The sequence below is a fragment of the Sus scrofa genome, chromosome 9 (assembly GCF_000003025.6).
Source record: "Sus scrofa isolate TJ Tabasco breed Duroc chromosome 9, Sscrofa11.1, whole genome shotgun sequence".
Taxonomy (NCBI): Eukaryota; Metazoa; Chordata; class Mammalia; order Artiodactyla; family Suidae; genus Sus; species Sus scrofa.
The window spans coordinates 62,436,085-62,457,329 of record NC_010451.4 but is presented as its reverse complement, the minus strand read 5'-3'; the positions used below and the strand labels follow the sequence as shown (position 1 = coordinate 62,457,329).

The following is a 21,245-nucleotide window of genomic DNA, read 5'->3' as shown; positions in this document are numbered from 1 at the left end:
CAATGACTAGTAAGTAATGTTCATAGAAACATAATTTGTAATAATTAAAAATTAGAAAAGTAAAACCTAAGTGTTCATAAAAAGAGGAATGAATGAATAAAAATTTAAATATGATATAGTCATACACTGGAATGTTGAATAGTATTTAAAATGATGAGCTAGAGTTATATGTCTCAACGAAGATAGATCTCAAAACATGAAATTTTTTAGAAGTTAGAGAAAGATTCATAAAGTGAAATATTGTAGGGGAAAATGTCCCGACAAAAAGGTCGAAAGGAGACACCCCAGCCATGATGACTAAGCAAAATCTGGCCAAACTGCCCCTAACCCAGCCAACTACCTCTAACCGCACACATCTGCTTCTGTAAAACTCACTCCCGCATCGATTACTTTGCCAGTTCTCACTCCCGTCCGCCAAGCATGAACCCGGAAAAACTAGCCCATAAAAGTCTTGTGAAACCCTTCTTTGGGGCTCAGACTTCGGAGAGCGATCTCCTCTGAGCCCTCTGGCATAATAAACCTGAGTTCTCCAACTCTCTGAGTGCTCACTTTGTTTCTTGCCAGGTGAAAGAACTGTTGGAGCTGGTACACTGCGGCCACAGAGCCGCTGGAGCTGGTACACCGCAACCATAGAGCTGCTGGAGCTAGTACACTGGCCATAGGGCTGCCACTAGAACTGATACACTCCAGCCTTGGGCTGCTGGCAGCCGCCGCAACAATATAACTTATGCAAAATAAAATAAATAAAATGTTATTGTTTCTGAATACGTATGAGAAAGTTAATGTAAAAAAACACTGACTTTGAAACACGCCAAATTCATTAGGATATTTTTCATAAAAATAGAAAGGAAAAATTGCAAAGGAAGCACTTTATGTATTTTTATTAAATGACATCTGAAGCAAATACCACTGGGGTGTTAAACTAGTGGTGGGATCATGGGTGTTACATTATTTCTTTTAATTTTTAGTATTTCAAAATATTTATAAAAGTTGTTTTCTTGGTGATGAACTATTAAAATATTTCAGGCAAAATATATTTGGAATGAGTTATTCAGAAAAGTATTTCAGTTTCTTATAATATCCAAATAATCCATTCTCTCAAAGTTTATGATAATTATATATTCTTCCTGAAAATAAACTGAATAGAAATCTTGAAGATTTCAAGATATCCAGACAGTATTGGACATTCTATAGCATTTAATTCAGGAAAGAAAATTGAAATTTCAAACTCTCCTGAGCTTAATACTCAGTTTTATTGCACAGATTCCTATTTATTCTAAGAAAGTTCAATTTTGTCTCCTTACAGAGAATACTCCTGAGAAGTCCACCTGGTATTTCACTTGACTATCTGGGGAAAGGGAAGTATACTCTACACTTGTAGCTTCATAAATCACTTGTGCTGTGTAGAATAGAAAAATTACACATAGCTGAAATGTATAAATGTGGATATGTGAAACCAACAGAAAGTACTTAGGAACAAATAGATCCAGAATCTGAAAATCTAGTCACGCTGAGATCATATACCTAAATTTAATTGTCTAGAAACCTACCAGGAAACAAGGTACTTTGTTTTTAATGGTATCCCAGATAAAAATGGATATCAAAGGTCATTGAGTCCAATCACTTTTCTGAAGCATGGGAAGACAAATTGAACAGCAATTGGTTGGGATTCTAGGATCTCAGTAATTAGCTACATTTCCATCCAGGTAATGGGAATACCTGAATTTAATTAAATTACCTGAATTTAATTTAATCCCTGGACTGCTGCCCTTCCCACTCCCTAATATATTCTCCTTCTGAAACCTTGAAAATCTTTTTTTTTAATTTTTTTTTGCCATGCCTATAGCATGCAGAAGTTCCCAGGTCAGGGGTGAAACTGAGGCACAGCAGTAACCTGAGCCAGTGACAATGCCAAGTCCTTAGCCACTAGGCCACCAGGAAACTCCCTGTTGGAGATCTTTTAAGTACAAATTTGGCCAAGACACTCCTCTACCTAAAAAGTCTTTTGTGGCTCTTAGAATTAAGTTGAAATGCCCTAACATGACTTACAGCTTCAGTTGATCAGATTTCAGTTTTATCTTCATCCTCATCTAAGCTCACTCCTACTTTGGCTTGAATACTCTAATCAGGGTTTATTGATCACAGCACTAATCTATTTTAATAAACTGTTTACTTGGGTAAATCTACCATCTAGTCTGTGGTCTCCTCCATGAAGGTAGAGATCATATTTATGCTGTTTGTTCTTATAACATTAGTGCCTAATATAGTGCTTAGAATATAGTAGGTACTCAAAAAGTATTTGTTGAAAGAAGGGAAGGAAGGAGGAATGGACATAGGGACAGATAGAGGAAAATTGTCATTTTGAGGATAGACTAAATGTAGAAATAATGTAAAAATATTTGTATAAAGTATTAGTAGGAATAACATGATTTGGGAACAGTCAGAGGAAGTATCTTTTACAGTCTACCCAGATGGCAGCTCGATGTGTTCAGCTGTAGCTCCATGTGATTTTTTAGGGGGGTGCAGGTGGGGATGAGGCAGATCATAACAGAACAAAATGTCCTTGCAATGGTTGAAACGATTTAATTCTTCAGAACTTATTGATCTCCAAGGATCATTACAACCTCAACTAATGTGAAAAAGATTATGAAAACTCAAAGACAGCATGCACGTGCGCAGACTTTGTGTGGCTTGTGGGGTTTTCTTTATTGGTCACTTCTAAAGAAAGACAGTTATAGTTATGATGTGATATGAACTTATTACATGGTTAGTCTATTCTTTACACATCATATATAAAAAATGGACTTTCTGTAAGTCTACATCCACTTACAGAAATATGAAACATAAGTATTAGCATCATGATGGGAAAAATCACAACCATGGCAGGAAGATACAGATGAGAGGGTTGATCTTCAGAAACTGTTTCTTACCCTGTGTCCTAGAGCACAAAGTGCACTGATTGAGAGCCCTGATCTAGAGAAGCTTCCAAAATTCCATTTAATATGGAAATTACTGTCAGATCGTCTGTATTATGTCTAGAATTGTGTTAGAAAAAAAAATGGAAGAAATGTAAAAGAGGCGAAATCCTTATATAAATACCTTAAAAATGACTCATAGGGAGTTCCCATCATGGCGCAGTAGAAACAAAACTGACTAGTATCCATGAGGACAGGTTCTATCCCTGGCCTTGCTCAGTGGGTTAAGGATCCAGTGTTGTCATGAACCGTGGTGTAGGTCGCAGATGTGGCTTGGATCATATGTTGCTGTGGCTGTGATGTAGTCTGGCAGCTGCCTGGGAACCTCCAAATGCTGTGGGTGTGACTCTAAAAGACCAAAAAAAAAACAAACAAAAAAAAAAACAAAAAAAACAGCCACATAGTTCTTAAGCAACTTTCTCTTGATTTTACATTTGTAATTTCTTCCCCTTTCTTTTGTGCTCCTTAAGAATCTAGAAATACTTGTCTTTTATCTAAACATCCCTCCACTATTGATGTGTTAACAAAAGCTTCAAAGTTTTGTTTGTTATGATAAATCAACATCTGTTATCCATGTATTTAAACTTTCTGCTTCAGGTGTTTTTTTAAAAAAAATTTTTTTTTGTTAGCCTGGATTAACATGGTAGTCACACATTAATAAAAAAAAATCAATGGTTGCTATTTCTTCTTTAGGGTTTTACAATGTGATTTCTAAGTCATTTAAAACATGGAAATAATGAAATAGCTAGTATACATAAGTTTAGCACTAGGCCAAAGTCTATAAAGTAGGAAACAGTCACACTGTTTTCTTAGTCTAGAGATATTTATTTTACCAATTCATTTATTCATGAATTCAGTAAATATTTATCGAATGCTTATTACATGTTAAACATTTTATTTAAGTTCTTGGAATATAATGATGAACCAAAATGGACATGGTCTTGGCCCATATGGAGCTTAATATATAGTGATATATGACATCTACTAGGCACAAGATAAAGACGACTTCAGCTGTCAAAAATTTGTAGACTTGTCAAATGTGACCTTTAAGATAAACAGAGTTTAAAGTTTTACTCTTTATTCAGTATATATTTAACATTGGCAAGTCATTTATATTCAGTATCCAAAAGAATAAAACCAAATACATTTTATCTTATTCCTTTGATTTTTATAAACTTTAAGGAATGTTTGGCAATATTAGGATTTCTAGGGTAGTGCAGACCCTTAACATTTGCTTTCCTGTATTTTTTTTTTTTTTTTTTTTTTGTCTTTTGTTGTTATTGTTGTTGTTGCTATTTCTTGGGCCGCTCCCGCGGCATATGGAGGTTCCCAGGCTAAGGGTTGAATCGGAGCTGTAGCCACCAGCCTACGCCAGAGCCACAGCAACGCGGGATCCAAGCCACATCTGCAACCTACACCACAGCTCACGGCAACGCCGGATCGTTAACCCACTGAGCAAGGGCAGGGACCGAACCCGCAACCTCATGGTTCCTAGTCGGATTCGTTAACCACTGCGCCACGACGGGAACTCCTGCTTTCCTGTATTTTAAACAGGTATATCTAAGAAGGACAGAGACTGTGAGAAAAGACAAATCTGTATTACCTATCAGTTAAGTCAAATTTCTGTGTACTCTCTCAAGGTACAAATTAAATTTTGTGTAACAATCACTATCTTTCAGACTAGAGAGATATAGTCATATAAATTTAGCGAATGACAGGTTCAAGACAAAGGATGAGGTCTCACAAATGACTCAATATTAGCACAAGTCAATGCCAAAGACAGAGGGAGAAGGCCATAGAACACTTACTGGTAAGTGGTTGGGCTGACATTGATGCGTCGAGGGTGACTTCCCGATTCAAATTTGCTTGCCAGAGTGACATTATTTCCAAACAAGCAGTATCGTGGCATTCTCACTCCAACAACTCCAGCCAGCACAGAGCCCGAGTGAATGCCTATCCTCATCTAAAAAAAAAGAAAAGGAAAAAGAAAAAGGATATATGCATGTTTTCATTTGTATGCAGTTATTTTAATGAGAGGTAGAGATGATTATGTAAACCATCCAGTAAACTCTTGGCTCCTTAAAGACAGGGACTGGGGTCTTTGTCATTTTTGTGAGCCCAATATTTGGACTATTGTAGTATCAATGACCATGGATGCTGTGAAATAAATGAATGAATAGATTAATTACAGGAAGAAAACTATGTTTAATTTTCTACAGAAATCCAGTTATGTACGAGTTAAACAGGTGTCATTAGTACTCTAACAAATGAAAAATTTATCATTCTCCTTCCAGTTGTTCTCACATAAAACTATGGTTTTCCTTCATAGCATTAAGTACATTGTAAATTAAATATTTATATTTCTGATTATTTTGTTTAAATGTTGTATTTTCCCATGAGAGGAGGATTTATGTCTATTTCCTTAATGCTAAATATTCAGCCCTTGATACTCTACCTACAGCAAAGTAGACATTCAATAAGTGATGAATGTTGAATTGCTTAAATTTCCCAACATAGTATTAAAATGGGTTATAGAGAACCCCTGAGGCAGTCAAAAAGTGTCGATTAAAAACTTCAAAAAGAAATTAAGTGCTGCATATTTTACTTTCTGAGAATTTGGTAAATATTAGTCTGGTTCATGCCTTGAAGAAGTCTTCTCTGTACTGTTAATATACACTTAAATGTTAACTACAGGGATGAAGTTGTAGCCACATGGTCTACACCAAAATAACTAAAGCTAATTATGAACAAATTAACAAACTAACAAATTAGCTCTAGGAGACTGTGAGTAACTCTGGGAGAGAAGAATGAAATCAGATCTTTAGATATCCACTAGGAAAGCAAAGTGTCACCCTTTTACTACCATGCCTTCTCTTGCCACTATAGTTGACAATAAAAAGCCATTGGACTCCTCTGCATGTATCAACTAATAATAAGACAGGTTGAAACTTATGCGATCTAGATAAGCTCTTAATAACCTCTTCATCTACTTAAAAAAAAAAAAAAAACTGATTCTAAAACTTATTTGGAAATTCAATATGCTAAGAAGAGCCAAAATGCACCTGACAAAAAAGAAAAAAGTTGAAACATTTCCCCTATGTGATATTGTCTTAGTATAAACATATCTAATTAGTGCATGGCGCTTAGATGGGAAAATAGGCTACAAGAGCAGATAGCCCAGAAAGACTTCCATGCGTGTATGTTATTGACATATGATAGAGCTGGCATTTCAGATTAGTGAGAAAAAACTCGACTTCCACTAGGATGCTCTGGGTCAACTGTGTCTACATGTGGGGAAAAAATATCCAAGCAGATTAAAGATCTTAATGTGGAAGGGACAACTTTACAGCTTTAAAAGTAACTGTTTTAATTAAGGTAAAGTTCAATCTTCAGGGTCAGTAAAACTCTAAAATATAGACTCCTAAAAATTATAGATTTTTATTAGTCTCTCAGTTACAGTTCCCATGTGTGTGGCCCAGCCTGTCAGTCAGCTCTATTCCCCTCAATCAGTTAGGGACCAGGTCCTTATCACTGTGTTCCTCTATATGTCTTGTCACATATTTGCTATTATAAAACTTGAAGCTGGGTTAGGAGCACCCTCAAGTTCCAATCTATGATGTGACATGATATATAGCAAAAGTACAAAGTAAGAGATCACAAAGTTACTACTTGAAGTGGTCTTCATTCCTTTGTGTAGACCAGGGTTTATATCTGGTATCATTTTCCTTCTGCCTAAAAGATTTCCTTAAATATTTAGTGTGTGGTTTAGGTCCACTTGTGATGCATATTTTCAGTTTTGTGTTCTGAAAAGGTTTATTTTCTCCCTTTATACACATACATACACACACTACACACAAATACATGTACTTTTCAGTAGGTATAGATTTTTCGTTTGATAATTTTCTCTTTCAGTGCTTTAGTGATGTTGCTCCACTGTCTCCTCCTTTGCATAGTTTCCTGTGAGTAATCTGAAGTCATGCTTATCTTAATTCCTTCATGTGTAATGTTTTCTTTTGGCTGCTTTAAGTTTTGCTATTTATTGTTAGTTTTGAAAAATTTAGTTATAATTTCCCTTGACATTGTTTTCTTCATGTTTCTTATGCTTAGGGATGGTTGAGTTTCTTGGATCTATGGGTTTTACAGTTTTCATCAATTTTTAAAAGTTCAGTTATTATTTCTTCAAATGCTTTTTCTATCCACACCTCCCTCTCAGACTCCAATTACACATATATTATGGTGTTTGCAGTATTTCCACCATTCCCTGATAATCTATTCATTTTAAGCATTTTTTAATTTCTTTATTTTGGATGATTTCTATTTCCAGATTTACTAATCTTTTCTTTTGTAATGTCTTATCTTTTATTAATCACATTCAGTCCATTTTTCTTCTTAAATATTGTATTTTCCTCTCTCAAATTTCAATTTGAACTTTAAATTTTTATTTTTCAGTTGTCAAATTAACTTTTGAACATATGAAATTCAATTAAGTAATTATTTTAATAATTTTGTCTGCTAATTCTAATATATGTTTCAGTTCTGTGTCAGTTTTTATGGATTTTTATTATTATTATGGACATATTTTTCAGCTTTTCTGCATGCCTAGTAATTTTTGGTTGGATGTTAGATATTATGAATTTGACTTTGTGCTGGATATTTTTATATTCTTATAAATATTCTTGAGCTTTGTCCTGGGATGCAATAAAGGTACTTGGAAATGGCTTTTTTTTTTCTTGAAAGTCTTGCTTTTTAGAATTTGTTGACCAAGTCTTGATTGGTGTTTCATGTAAAGCTAATTACTCCTCCCACTCTAAGGCAAGAACCCTCTGAGTACAATCTCCAATGCCTATAATGTGGTTTTCCAGTCTTCCTGATGGGAGCAGGCATTTTTTTTCTCCAAAGTTCTGTGTGAGTTCCAGGAACTTTTTTTTCCCTAATCCTTTCAGGTGATTTTCTCACCTGGCTTAGGTAGTTTCCTCACACACAAACAACCATCAATACTTTGCAGAACATATAGGCGGTCACATGGAAGATCTCTAGTGGTCTTTGTGCAATTTTCTCCTCAGTTGTACTCTGTGACTTCTACCTTCCTTGGTCTCCAGACTCTTAGCATTATCTCTTCAACTTAAGGAGTTTGAGTTCCTCCTATTTGTCCTTCCCCACACTATAGACAGAATGTCCCCCCATTCCAATTACAACATGGAAACTATGTTTAATTTTGTTCCCTGTCTTTTGGGCATCACTCTCCTGCATAGCTTAATGTCCAGTGTAAAAAAACTGTCTTTTTCTAAAGTTTTGTCCATATTTTTTATTGTTGAAGATGGGAGAATTCACCTTCTATATTGGCTGCAGAAATGAGGTATAGTTTTTTTTTTTTTTTTGTCTTTTTGCCTTTCCTTGAGCCACTCCTGTGGCATATGGAGGTTCCCAGCCTAGGGGTCTAATCAGAGCTGTAGCCACCAGCCTACGCCAGAGCCATAGCAACACAGGATCCGAGCCACATCTGTGACCCACACCACAGCTCACAGCAATACCAGATCCTTAACCCACTGAGCAAGGCCAGGGATCAAACCCGCAACCTCATGGTTCCTAGTCAGATTTGTTAACCACTGCGCCACAACGGGAACTCTGGTATAGTTTTTTCTTAAAGAAAGCAAAACTATCTTAAAAATTTAGTCCTATTTCTGATTGTCTATTTGGATTTAAAGATAAAAGATTATAATGAATGGTAATATTCCTTTCAAACAAACATAAGGCACTTTTCTCTAAAATTAACAAAGTGTTTGAAAAATATTGTATTTCTTTGGAGTTCTGTATGCTTTCAGAGGGCATAATTATACTAAATTACTTTGTGGAAAACAGAATTGACTAAAAACACCCAGATCTTAGGTACTAAGGTTGTCAGGTTGTACCTGTGATGTTTTTAAGCTAGAAGAGAACAGAGAGTGAATATCAAAATGATATATTTTACAGCCTCTATATTCTATGCTTTTATTTTGAGAAGAAGACTCTATATCACCAAATCAAGTGTATAGAAGACTTATATGGTTCTACCTCTACCTTCTTTTAAAGACCTGAGGCTATTTCTTTTTTTAAACCAAATTGTCAGAATGAGAATTATTATAACCAAAAAATGGTGAAGATAAAAATCCTGGTGTTCTTGGGAAGGTGGGTAAACAAATGATCATTAAAACAAACAAAAAACCGCATCTCTTAGAACACTACCTTAAAACAGTCACAAGAATATCAACAAACACAAAAATAGCACGGATTTTCTGTTACTCTCACTGCTGCGTGATGAAACAGGATTTAGAAAATTATTTCCTTGGACATAAGGAGATACCATTGAGAACAAGCTGAATCATCAGGCTCCATTTTCTTTTACATTAATTTTGACAATTTATTGAGATTTCCTAGGAATTGTTGCCTTATAAGGAAGTCATTCATTCAGAACCTACCAAGAGCATCTAGCAGTTCGGCAAAATAAAGAGATACTTCTAACTGTCAATGAGGGATTTAGATTCATCTTGGCAAGATTTAACTTTATTTAATTGGTTAACCAAGCAATAGTATTTGCATCTATCTGGTCTGTATACTCTATTTAGCTAGAGGATTGCTTTGCACTAAACTAGTGGTTGTCAACTGGGGCAATTTGTGCCCCTCAGTGGACATTTGGTCACATTGAGAGACATATTTTTTTATTTCCACAACTGGGATGAAGAGCTACTATTGGCATTTATTCAGTAGAGTTAAAGATTCCTAGGGCAGCTTCCCCACAAGCAAAAATTTTCCCAAATACCAATAGGGCTGAGGTTGAGAAAGTGTGCATTAAACAGACTTCTGGAAACCTATAAACCTTAGTACAGCAACACACACACACTCACACACACATGTGTGCACACTGCTTTAATAAATTCAATGCTTTGATGAATAACACTAGACTTCACTTTTTTAGGGAAAGTTCATGAAAAAATTGTGTTTTTCCTAGAGATTTATTGAAAAACACAGTAACTTTAGGATCTATCTTGAGGTTAGGTTATCTATTGCTCAGTCTCCCATATCTACAAGAAATAATGCAAAGCTCTGAGATATATCAAAATCTCTAAAAAATCAAAACATTCAATTATACTCACAATACTCTCCAGATCATTTATTTGCTAAGGTCCACATAAACAACTGCATTTTTAGGTAACATTACTCTTACCACTCTTAAAAATAGAAGGTTTTTATAGTTTAACCTCAGCTACTCAAAACTCCTCTCATTTAGTAAAGAAGAAAGGTAGGGTTGGAGAGGCAGCACTGATCAATTAGTCCAGCTCCCACATTTTACGAATAAACTGAAGTCAAGAGGAACACAATGAAAAGAGCAAATTAGTGTTTGGGCCAGCTGTAGACCATAGATCAGTTGGCTCTAAGTTCAGTGTGCTATAAAAAGCACTCAAATTAAAATGAGTCTCAAGCTGTTTCTACAGGTCCTATCAGACTAAAGCAGACTATTAAAAAATCTGGTTTGCCTATTCCATATAGAAAGAAGGGCTAGCCTTTCCAACTGAAACTTGGAAAAAATTATATAATCATTAAATCCAACATTGGAAACTTTCTGTCCCTCTTCCATCGTTTTCATGCTTCTCCACACTAAACATTTCTGACTTGATTTACTACACATATTCCCAAAATGCCTAGTATATCCATGCCTCTGAGCCTTACTCATGTTAATTGCCTCACTTGAAATACCATCCAGACTCTCTAGTATATACTCAGGGTATAAAGGGAATAATTAAATTATAATAAATTCTAAAAAAAATTAAATTATAAGAGGACAGAACATAGGCAACAGTGAGGTGGGGCTGACCAAGTCTGGGACATGAAGTACTCCTGGAGAAAATACCCTTTGAACTCAGTGCTGAAGGAGGGATGATTGGCTAGATGGGGAGGGGTAGCACAGCTGTACATGGAGGAGTGGGAAGTAGAGTGAAAATTACATGCAAAGATCCTAAAACCTAAAGAGTTTTGGTACATTTCAGCACTGAAGGAAGGCAAGTAAAGATGGCTCTTGCCTAAAGAAAATGAAAGAGAGAGGTGGGCCATGAAGAAGAGAGGGTATGCCTGGCTGATCAAACAGAATAAGATTTCTCAATCTCAGTGCTACTGATATTTTGGGTCAAATAATTTCTTTGAGGGAGAAGCTGTATTGTTCATTGTAGAAATATTTAGAATCCCTAGTCTGTATCCATTAAATTCCAATCATAGATTGAAAATAGAGATTATGTTTGGGTAGTTTTGTTGCATAACCTAAAAGGTACAGACTTTATATGCAATCCTGGTTCTAATATCTACTTAATAGTGGTAGGTAGTCTCCAGCCAATAGCACCATGAATTTTTTTTTTTTTTGCTTTTTAGGGCCACACTCACACCATAGGAAGGTTCCCAGGCTTGGGGTTCAATTGGAGCTACAGCTGCCAGCCTATACCACAAACGCAGCAACACTAGATCTGAGCCATGTCTGCAACCTACACCACACAGCTCACAGCAATGCTGGATCATTAACCCACTGAGTAAGCCCAGGGATCAAACAAACCTGCAATCTCATGGTTCCTAGTCGGATTCATTTCCACTGTGCCATGATGGGAACTCCAGCACCATGATTTTTTTAGGCAGCTCACTTTCTCCTATTCTAAGTTCTGCAAGTTTTGTGGGATTATCTCCACTTTCAGATCCAGGAGTAGACTCAAGCTGGTAAGGGTATATCCTCCAGTGTTAGCAATTAATTTAAAAATTTAAAAATGATCACATGTAAGCCAATGAGAAAGAATTTCAGAAAATCTGTGAGAACCACAAGAAGAGACCCTCTTGGACTTCCCACTGTGGCTCAGCAGAAACAAATTTGACTAGTGTTCATGAGGATGTGGATCTGATCCCTGGCCTTGTTCACTGGGTTAAGGATCCAGCATTGCTGTGAGCTGTGGTGTAGGTAGCAGATGTGGCTTGGATCCCACATTGCTGTTGCTGTGGTGTAGGCTTTGGCTGCAGATCCCATTCAACTCCTACCCTGGGAACTTCCATATGCCGCATCTGAGTCCTTAGAAAACAAACAAACAAACAAACCAAGATGCTATAGTATACATTTTTGAACAGTGTACAGTGCTTCATTGAATAGGTGTTGCCATTTTAGTACCATGATGTGAAGGCTTAGAGCTGCAGGACCAACTTATGGAGCCTGAGGATAAAGCCAACACTGGGTAGGCAAACCAAAAAGAACAAAACAGAAGTCAAGGTCGTGGTAACATAAGTTTTGTAGCTGTCTCTAGTCTCATGTGAAGCTAGCCCTAGTGCTTGTCTTTTCAGTTAAGTGAGTCAAAGCACTCCTCAACTGTTTGCATCAGTTGTCTATTTTATCACTTGCAAAAAAAGAACTCAAGTTTTTCTTTTTACTAGCTCTGTGAATTTAGTTATACCAGCTAACCTTTCAAAAGTTATCTGTAAATAATAATCATAATCCCCTTTTAGAGGGGCTGTTAGCAAAATCAAATGAGATAAATAATAGGTCCAGAATAAGCACTGAAAAAAATTAGTCCCTTTTCACACTTCATGGTAGACATTGCATTGCTTATGGTGTGAAGGATGAAATCACAAGCCTATTTATAATTCAGTAAATAGATTTACTAATTCCAGAATGTCCAAGTCAAATTGAAAAAGTGGTTAACATTATGATCCAGCAGTTAATACACAAATACCACTTTCTGTTAAAATAGCCCTATTTGAGCAAAACAAAATTCCCAAATTAAAACAGAATGCCTCTTATAGAAAAAGAAGAAAGGCTTCTAGAAGAAAAAGGCAGTTAACTGTTTATACATGTATGCATTTAGGTATTATTCTTAGATTTATGTGATTAAGATTTTAAGCTTTAGAGTGGCCAAGATGGTGGAATAAGAAGATTCCTCCCATGGCACACCAGAATTACACCTATTTACAGTGCAACTATTGATAGAAAGACTGGAAGATTAACAGAAAATATCTTGCACAACTAAAGTATAAAGAAGGAACTACAATAAGACAGGTAGGGAGGGCAGGCAAATAGTATAGTCAAGACCAGTACTCGAAGTGGGCAACCCACAAATGGGAGGGTTGTCTCATGGCAGAGGTTCTTCCCAAGGAGCAAGATTTCTGAGCTCCATATTGGGTTCCCCAGCCAGAGGGTCCTACATTAGGATGCCAAGCCCCCATAATGCTTGGTTTTGAAAGTCAAAGGACTTACTTTAGGGAAAGACATAGAGCTGTGGTAAATATAGGCTCCACTATTAAAGAATGCACACAAGATCTTACACACTCTGAGACCCAGAGCAGAAACAGTAATTTTAAAGAAGCCCAATCAGATGACCTAATAATTTTGAACTCCCCAGCCCTGGGAGAGGCAGGAGGCAACTGGAGCTCACCCTGTGAACATAAACTCCTGGGGCAGTCATTTTGGATAACTTTTTCTGTAAGAAGGAAGGTAATGCTTGCAAGGACTGTTTTGGGATCCTCCCTCTAGTTTATTAGCAATGGGACCCAACTCTGCCCACTAGTCTGTCTGTACCATGATTGGGAAACCTTAGGTCAAGCAGCTGTACCAGTCCAAGGACCCATGGGCCCCAGGTCACCCACCAGCAGAACAAAATCAGCTCTGGGACAACCTTGGGCCCCTCAACCAACTGCTTCAGGATCAAGCCCCACCCACCAGCAGGCTGACACTAGATTTGGAACTCCCAGTTCCACAACTACCCACCCTGGAACAAAGCTCCACCTTTCAGTGGGCCAACAGTAGCCCTACCCCCCCATCCCAATATCCTGCAGTCAGCTACTTTGTGTCATTATCCTGCCTGCCAGCAACTGTAGCCTCTGCAAACAGTAGGGACTAGCAACAAACCAAATCAAGGCTAGTCATGCCCATCAGAATATACCCATTAGTTAGCTAGCCACAATAGGACTCATACAGCCCACATTGGGGGCATCCCTAGAGCATAGACCAATGGAAACCAGAGAGAAGTACACTGCTAGGACACAGAAAAAGTCTCCTACAAAAGCACACTTCTCCAAGATGGGGAAATGTAACCCACCTACCAAATACATAGAAATAAAAACAGCAAATTAGGCGAAATGAGACAACAGAGGAATATGATCCAAACAAAGGCACAATATAAAATCTAAGAAAAACTAAGTAAAGTGGAGATAAGCAACCTACCTCATAATAAAAGAAAAGTATAGGCCAATACCACTGATGAACATAGATACAAAAAGCCATCTAAAAAATATTAGCAAACAGAATTAAACAATATATTGAAAAGATGATACATCATGATCAAGCGAGGTTTATCCAAGAGATGCCAAGATGGTTCAATACTTTCAAATAAACAATGTGATACACAATATTAACAAATTGAAGAATAAAAATCATTTGATCATCTCAATAGATGCAGAAAAAGCTTTTGACAAAACTCAACATCCATTTATGATAAAAATGTTCAATAAAATGGTTATTTAGGGAGTATACTTCAAAATAAGGCCATATATGATAAACCCAGGGCCATCATCATATTCAAAAGTGGAAAACTGAAAGTATTTCCTCTAAGATTAGGAACAAGACAAAGATGCCTACTCTCACCACCTTTATTCAGCATAGTATCAGAAGTTCTAGCCACAGTAAACATATTAGAAAATACTTCTTTTCATAGAATTTTTAATTAGAAATTAATTTTTAATTTGTATTTTTTTTCTAATTTGGAGTCCAAATTAGAAAGGAAGAAGTAAAACTGCCACTGTTGGCACATTTTACTATATGTAGAAAAATCCTAAAAATGCTGTTAAAAAACTATAAAGGGGAAGTTCCCATAGTGGCCCAGTGGTTAATGAATCCAACTAGAAACCATGAGGTTTGGGGTTCAATCCTCGGCCTTGCTCAGTGGGTTAAGAATCCAGCATTGCCATGAGCTGTGGTGTAGGATGCAGACATGCTTGGATCCCATGTTGCTGTGGCTCCGGCATAGGCTGGCAGCAACAGCTCTGATTCGACCCCTAGCCTGGGAACCTCCATATACCACAGGTGCGGCCCTAGGAAAGACAAATAGACAAAAAACAAAAAACATTATAGAGCTCATCAAGGAATTCAGTAAAGTTGTAGGAAACAAAATTAATATACAGAATTTTGTTGCATCTCTATACACTAACAGTGAAGTGTCAGATAAAGTAAGAAGCCAATCCCACTTATAATTGCATTAAAAGATTAAATATCTATGAATAAATCTAATCAAGGAGGTAAAAGACCCATAACTCGGAAAACTATAAGACACTGATGAAAGAAATTGAAAAAAACACAAAGATAAGGAAAGATATACCATTTTCATAGATTGGAAGAATGAATATTGTTAAAAAAAAGATCATACTACCCAAGGCAATTTACAGATTCAATACAATTTCTATCAAAATACCAAATACATTTTTTTCACAGAACTAGAACAAAAAATTCTAAAATCTATATGGAAACATAAAAGGCCAAAATAGCCAAAGCAATCTTGAGAAGGAATAACAAAGCTGGGGGTTTCCTGTGTCTGATTTTAAACTGAATTGAACAGTAATCATAACAGTATAGTACTAAACTAAAAAGATTTGCACAGTGAAAGAAAATATCAACAAAAGCAAAAGGCCATGTACTCAATGAAAGAAGCTATTACATATCTAATAAGGAGTTAATAGCCAAAATATATAAAGAACTCGTAAAACTCAATATCAATACAACAATAACCCAATTAAAAAATAGAGGATCTGAATAGATATTTTCCAAGGAAGACATACAGATGGCCAATATCTGTTCATCATAGAAATGCAAATCAAAACCATAATAATGTATCACCTTACACCTGTCTGAGTGGTTTTTATCAGAAGTATAACAAATATCAATTGTTGGCATAAATGTAGAGAAAAGTGAATCATCATGCACTATTGGCAAGAACATTAATTGGTATAGTCACTATAGAAACAGTATAGAGATTCCACAAAAATTTAAAAGTAGAACTATAATATGACCCAGAAATTCCACTCGTGGGTATTTATCTAAAGAAAATGAAGACACTAATTAGAAAAGATATATGTATACCATATATTAATTGCAACATTATTTATAATAACCAAGATACAAAAGCAACCCAAGTATCACCAGCATCTATTCTTTATTCATCTATGAATGAGTGAATAATGAAAACATGATATGTATATATATACACAAACACATACATATGCAATATTACTCAAGTCATTGAAAAAAGAAGGAAATCTTACCATATGTGACAACATGGATGGTCCTAGAAGATATTACGCTAAGTGAAATAAGTCCTATAAAGACAAATACTGTATGATTTCACTTACATGTGGGATCTAAAGAACAAATATATGAACAAACATAAAACAGATACATACATACAGAAAATAGGGTTGTAGGGAGAGGTAAGAAATAGGTAAGGGAGATTGAGAAGTACAAACTTCTACTTGTAAAATAAATGAGTCCTGGTATAAAATACACAATGTAAGGTATATAACAATTATGTAATGTCTTTGTATGGTGATATAGCGTAACTAGACTTATTATAGTCATTTTGAAATGTATAAACATTGAATCATGTTGTATAACAGGAACTATAGTGGTATAAGTCAAATTATACTTTAAAAAATCATAGAAAAATAGATCAGATTTGTGGTTACTAGAGGCTGGTTTTGGGGTAGGGAGAATTGGATGAAGGGCATTAAATAATACAAACTTGATATAGGACAGCTAAGTACTAAGAGTATAATATACAGCATGATCAATATAATTAACACTGATGTATGTTATGTATAAAAGTTGTTAACAGACTAAATCCTAAGTGTTCTCACCAAAGGGAAATTTTTTTTTCTATTTTTCAAATTTTGTGAGATGTTCACTAAACTTATTGTCAGTCATTTCATGATATACTTAAGTCAAATTATTATGCTGTACACATTATTCATTGTTGCATGTCAATTATATCTAAATAAAACTGGGTAAAAAGGTTTTAAACTATTGGAAAGTCTTTAATTGTTTTAATAATAAGTAGATTAAAGTGCTTATTCACATTGTTAGGCAAAAATGAGGTACTTCATCCTCACTGTTAGGTCAGAATGAGGCAAGAATGCATTTTATCCTTGTACTAGCATTATATTAACATTTATTGTGAAGCCTTATCATAAAATTCTCCTTTTACCAATAAAATCAGATTCATAAAATTTCTTTTTACAATGTTTTATCTTGTTCTTTTATTCATGACCACTACTTCCTGCTAAGAAAAAATCAGCAAATGCTTTAAATTCCACTTTCAAAAGCTTAAGATTCTTAGGAAGAGTACAATCAACTCACACAATTTCCTCTTTTTTTCTCCAATAGGCAAGAAAATGTGGAAATGTTCTCTGTGGATATGTGGCATTTTTTAAAATCAGGGGTCTCAGCTTCCTGTCTAATGGGGTCAAAATGTCACACTCTCAAGTAAGATGCTTGGACAAATAGCACTTTGGCAAAATGTCTTAAATGTGTTCATTCTGATTGTTACAGAAGTAGCAGTTATGGATAAATTTTAGTTTATAGAAAATATTTGACAAAAATGAGAACACATGATTCCAGATTTTCTTTTTGACTTTTGTCTTTTTAGGGCCACACCAGCAGCATATGGAGGTTCCCAGGCTAGGGGTCAAATCAGAGATACAGCCGCTGGCCTATACCACAGCCACAGCAATGCAGGATCTAAGCTGCCTCTGCAACCTACACCACAGCTCATGGAAAGGGTGTTATTATCAAGGCCTATAAGCTAAATCTGCAATTTACCTTTGTGCAGAAAAAAGTACTTAAGAAATTCTTTTTCTTTTTCTCTTTTTTGTCTTTTTAGGGCTGGACCCATGGCATATGGAGGTTCCCAGGTTAGGGGTCTAATTGGAGCTATGTCAGAGCCACAATGCCAGATGCAAGCTGCATTTGTGACCTACACCACAGCTCACAGCAAAGCCATATCCTTAGCCCACTGAGTGAGGCCAGGGATGGGATCTACAACCTCGTGGTTCCTAGTCTGATTCTTTTCTGCTGCACCACAACAGGAACTCCTGGGAATTATTCTTAAAGTAGGAAATTAACTGAAAATAATTGAGATACTTAATTATGCAAGTATTTAGAAATAATCAGCTTATACTTAATAGAATGTAACATATTATGCTAGAAATAATGAAAGTTGATAGATCTTTTTACAACATAGTGCCTTTCTTTCTAACCCTTTTTCTTTCCTTCTTTCTTTTCTTTCTTTCTTTCTTTCTTTCTTTCTTTCTTTCTTTCTTTCTTTCTTTCTTTCTTTCTTTCTTTCTTTCTTTCTTTCCTTCTTTTCTTTCTTTCTTTCTTTCTTCCTTTCTTTCTCTCTCTCTCTCTCTCTCTCTCTCTCTCTCCCTCTCCCTCTCTCTCTCTCTCTCTCTCTCTCTCTCTCTCTCTCCCTCTCCCTCTCTCTCTCTCTCTCTCTCTCTCTCTCTCTCTCTCTCTCTTTCTTTCTTTCTCCCCCCCTCTTTTTTTAGGGCTGTACCAGCAGCATATGGAGGTTCCCAGGCTAGGTGTTGAATTGGAGCTTTAGCTGCCAGCCTGTGCCACAGCTACAGTAATGCCAGTTCTGAGCCATGTCTGCAATCTACACCACAGCTCATGGCAATGCCAGATCCTTAACAGTGAGGTAGGCCAGGGATCAAACCCATATCCTATGGCTACTAGTTGGGTTTTTCACCACTGAGCCACGATGGGAACTCCTATAATGCCATACTTTAAAAGTATATGGCACTGCTTTTTATAATAAAGACATTATCAGCAGAATTAAAAGCTGATAAGAGATTTAAGAAATTTAAGAAATTGACTGACACCATTTTCTATCAGCATTTGATGTTTATTCTGATTTGCACAAAGGAATTAGAAACCATTTTCTGATATGGTTATCTAACCAGTGATGCTCAGGAAATACTTATTCTACTGACTTATTCTACTAACTGCATCTAAAATTATTAATCAAATTTATCTGTGATAAAGACATTCCTTTGTTAATTTTTTAACAAAGTCTTTTAATTGATAAATCTTCAAAGTTTTTAGAAGTTCTATTTAGAAACTACCAGTGGAAAATATTGCTACTGATTTTCTAAGACTCTCTGTTAACTGACAAATCACTTTCTATCAAAATGAAGATCTTACTTTCCTTCTCCATATGCTATGATTTTGAAGTCCTTTTTTAACATCTTCATGTTTGCCCTTTTGCTGTTCCTTGTATTTATTGTCACTTTTACAATAGTTTTTTTTTTCTTTTTAGATCTGTATAATGGCTTATTTAAGTGATTGCTTTCCAATTCTGATTTCCTCCATCCTATTTCTTCTTACTTCTTTTTTATTTAGAGAAGCCCTTTCAGTATTTCTTTTAAAATGGGTTTAGTATTGCTGTACTCTTTCAGTTTTTGTTTGTTGAGGAAAAAATGCAGATCTTAGTAAAATATTATCTGGAAAAAATTTCTAGAACAAAAGAAATTTTACACTATTGTGGATTCAATATTATTTAAAAAGTTTAAATATGTCAAAATGGAATCCTTAAAAATAATAAATGTCAACTGATCTATGACAAAGGAGGTGGGTGTATAACAGAGAGAAGATAAGTCTCTTCAATAAGTGATGCTGGGAAAAAATGGACAGCTACACGTAAAGAATGAAATTAGAACATTATCTTATACTGTACTCAAGAATAAAATCCAAATGGATTAAAGACATAAACTTAATAAGGCTGAATACTGTGAAACTCCTAGAGGAAAATAGGCAGACTGCTCTTTGGCATAAGTCACAGCAATATCTTTTTTGATCCACTCCTAGCGTAATGAAAATAAAAACAAAATAAACACATGGGACTTAATTAAATTTAAAAGCTTTTGCACAGCTAGGAAAGCATTAAAAAAAAAAAAAAAAAAGAATCCACAGAATGGGAGAAAATCTTTGCAAATGATATGACCAAAAGGGATTAATCTCCAAAATATACAAACATCTCATGGAGCTTTACATTAAAAAAAGCAAACAATCCAATCAAAAATGACAGAAGATTAAATTGACATTTATCCAAAGATAAATAGATGACCAAAAAGCACATGAAAAGATGCCCAATTTCACTAATTATTAGAGACATACAAATCAAAATGGTCATCATCAAAAAGTCTATAAACAATAAATGCTAGAGAGGATGTGGAGAAATGGAACCCTCCTAAACTGTTGAGAATATAAATTGGTGCAAACTCTATGGATTACAATATGGAGAGTCCTTTAAAAACTAAATATAGAACTCCTATATAATCTAGGAATCACATTCCTAGGCATACATATGGAGAAAACTGTAATTCAAAAAGATACATGCACCCAAATTTCATTTCAGCACTATTTAAAATAGCCAAGATTGCAGCACTATTCACAATAGCCAAGACATGGAGACAACCCAAATGTCCATTGACAGATGATTGGATTAGGAAGATGTGGTATTCATACCCAATGGAATACTACTTAGCTATAAAAAAGAATGACAAAATGCCATTTGCAGCAACATGGATGGAACTAGAGACTCTCATCCTGAGTGAAATCAGTCAGAAAGAGAAATACAAATACCATATGATACTACTTATAACTGGAATCTAATATACAGCACAAATGAACATTTCCACAGAAAAGAAAATCATGGACTTGGAGAACGGACTGGTGGCTGCCCAGGGGGAGAGGGAGGGAATGGGAGGGATTGGGAGCTTGGGGTTAATGGGTGCAAAGTATTCCTCTTGGAATGGATTTACAAGAGATCCTGCTATATAGCATTGAGAACTATGTCTAGATACGTACATCGCAACACAACAATGTGAGGAAAAAAATAATGTATACATGTATGTGTAACTTGGTCCGCATGCTATACAGCAGAAAAAATAAATAAAATAAATAAATAAAATAGCCAAGACATGGAAACAACCTAAATGTCCACTGACAGAGGGATGGATAAAGAAGAATATTAGCCATTAAAAGAACTAAATAATACCATTTGCAGCAACGTGGATGGATCTAGAGATGATCATACTAAGTGAAGTAAGTCAAACGTAGGAAGACAAATATCACTTGATATCACTTGTATGTGGAATTTAATAAAATGATACAAAATAACCTATTATAAAAGAGAAACAGACTCATAGATTTTGTTTTTTTTTTTT

At 35.6% G+C, this 21,245-nt stretch overlaps 1 protein-coding gene across 1 annotated transcript in view; it reads right to left on the bottom strand.

The window, feature by feature from the left end:
• The window catches only part of GUCY1A2 (guanylate cyclase 1 soluble subunit alpha 2), a 409,223-nt gene that overhangs the window by 53,474 nt on the left and 334,504 nt on the right, over positions 1-21,245 (bottom strand). Inside the window, exon 7 of the mRNA XM_003130093.6 lies at positions 4,784-4,938. Within this exon, the coding sequence (XP_003130141.3) occupies positions 4,784-4,938 (155 nt within the window). The remainder of the gene's footprint in view (positions 1-4,783; positions 4,939-21,245) is intronic.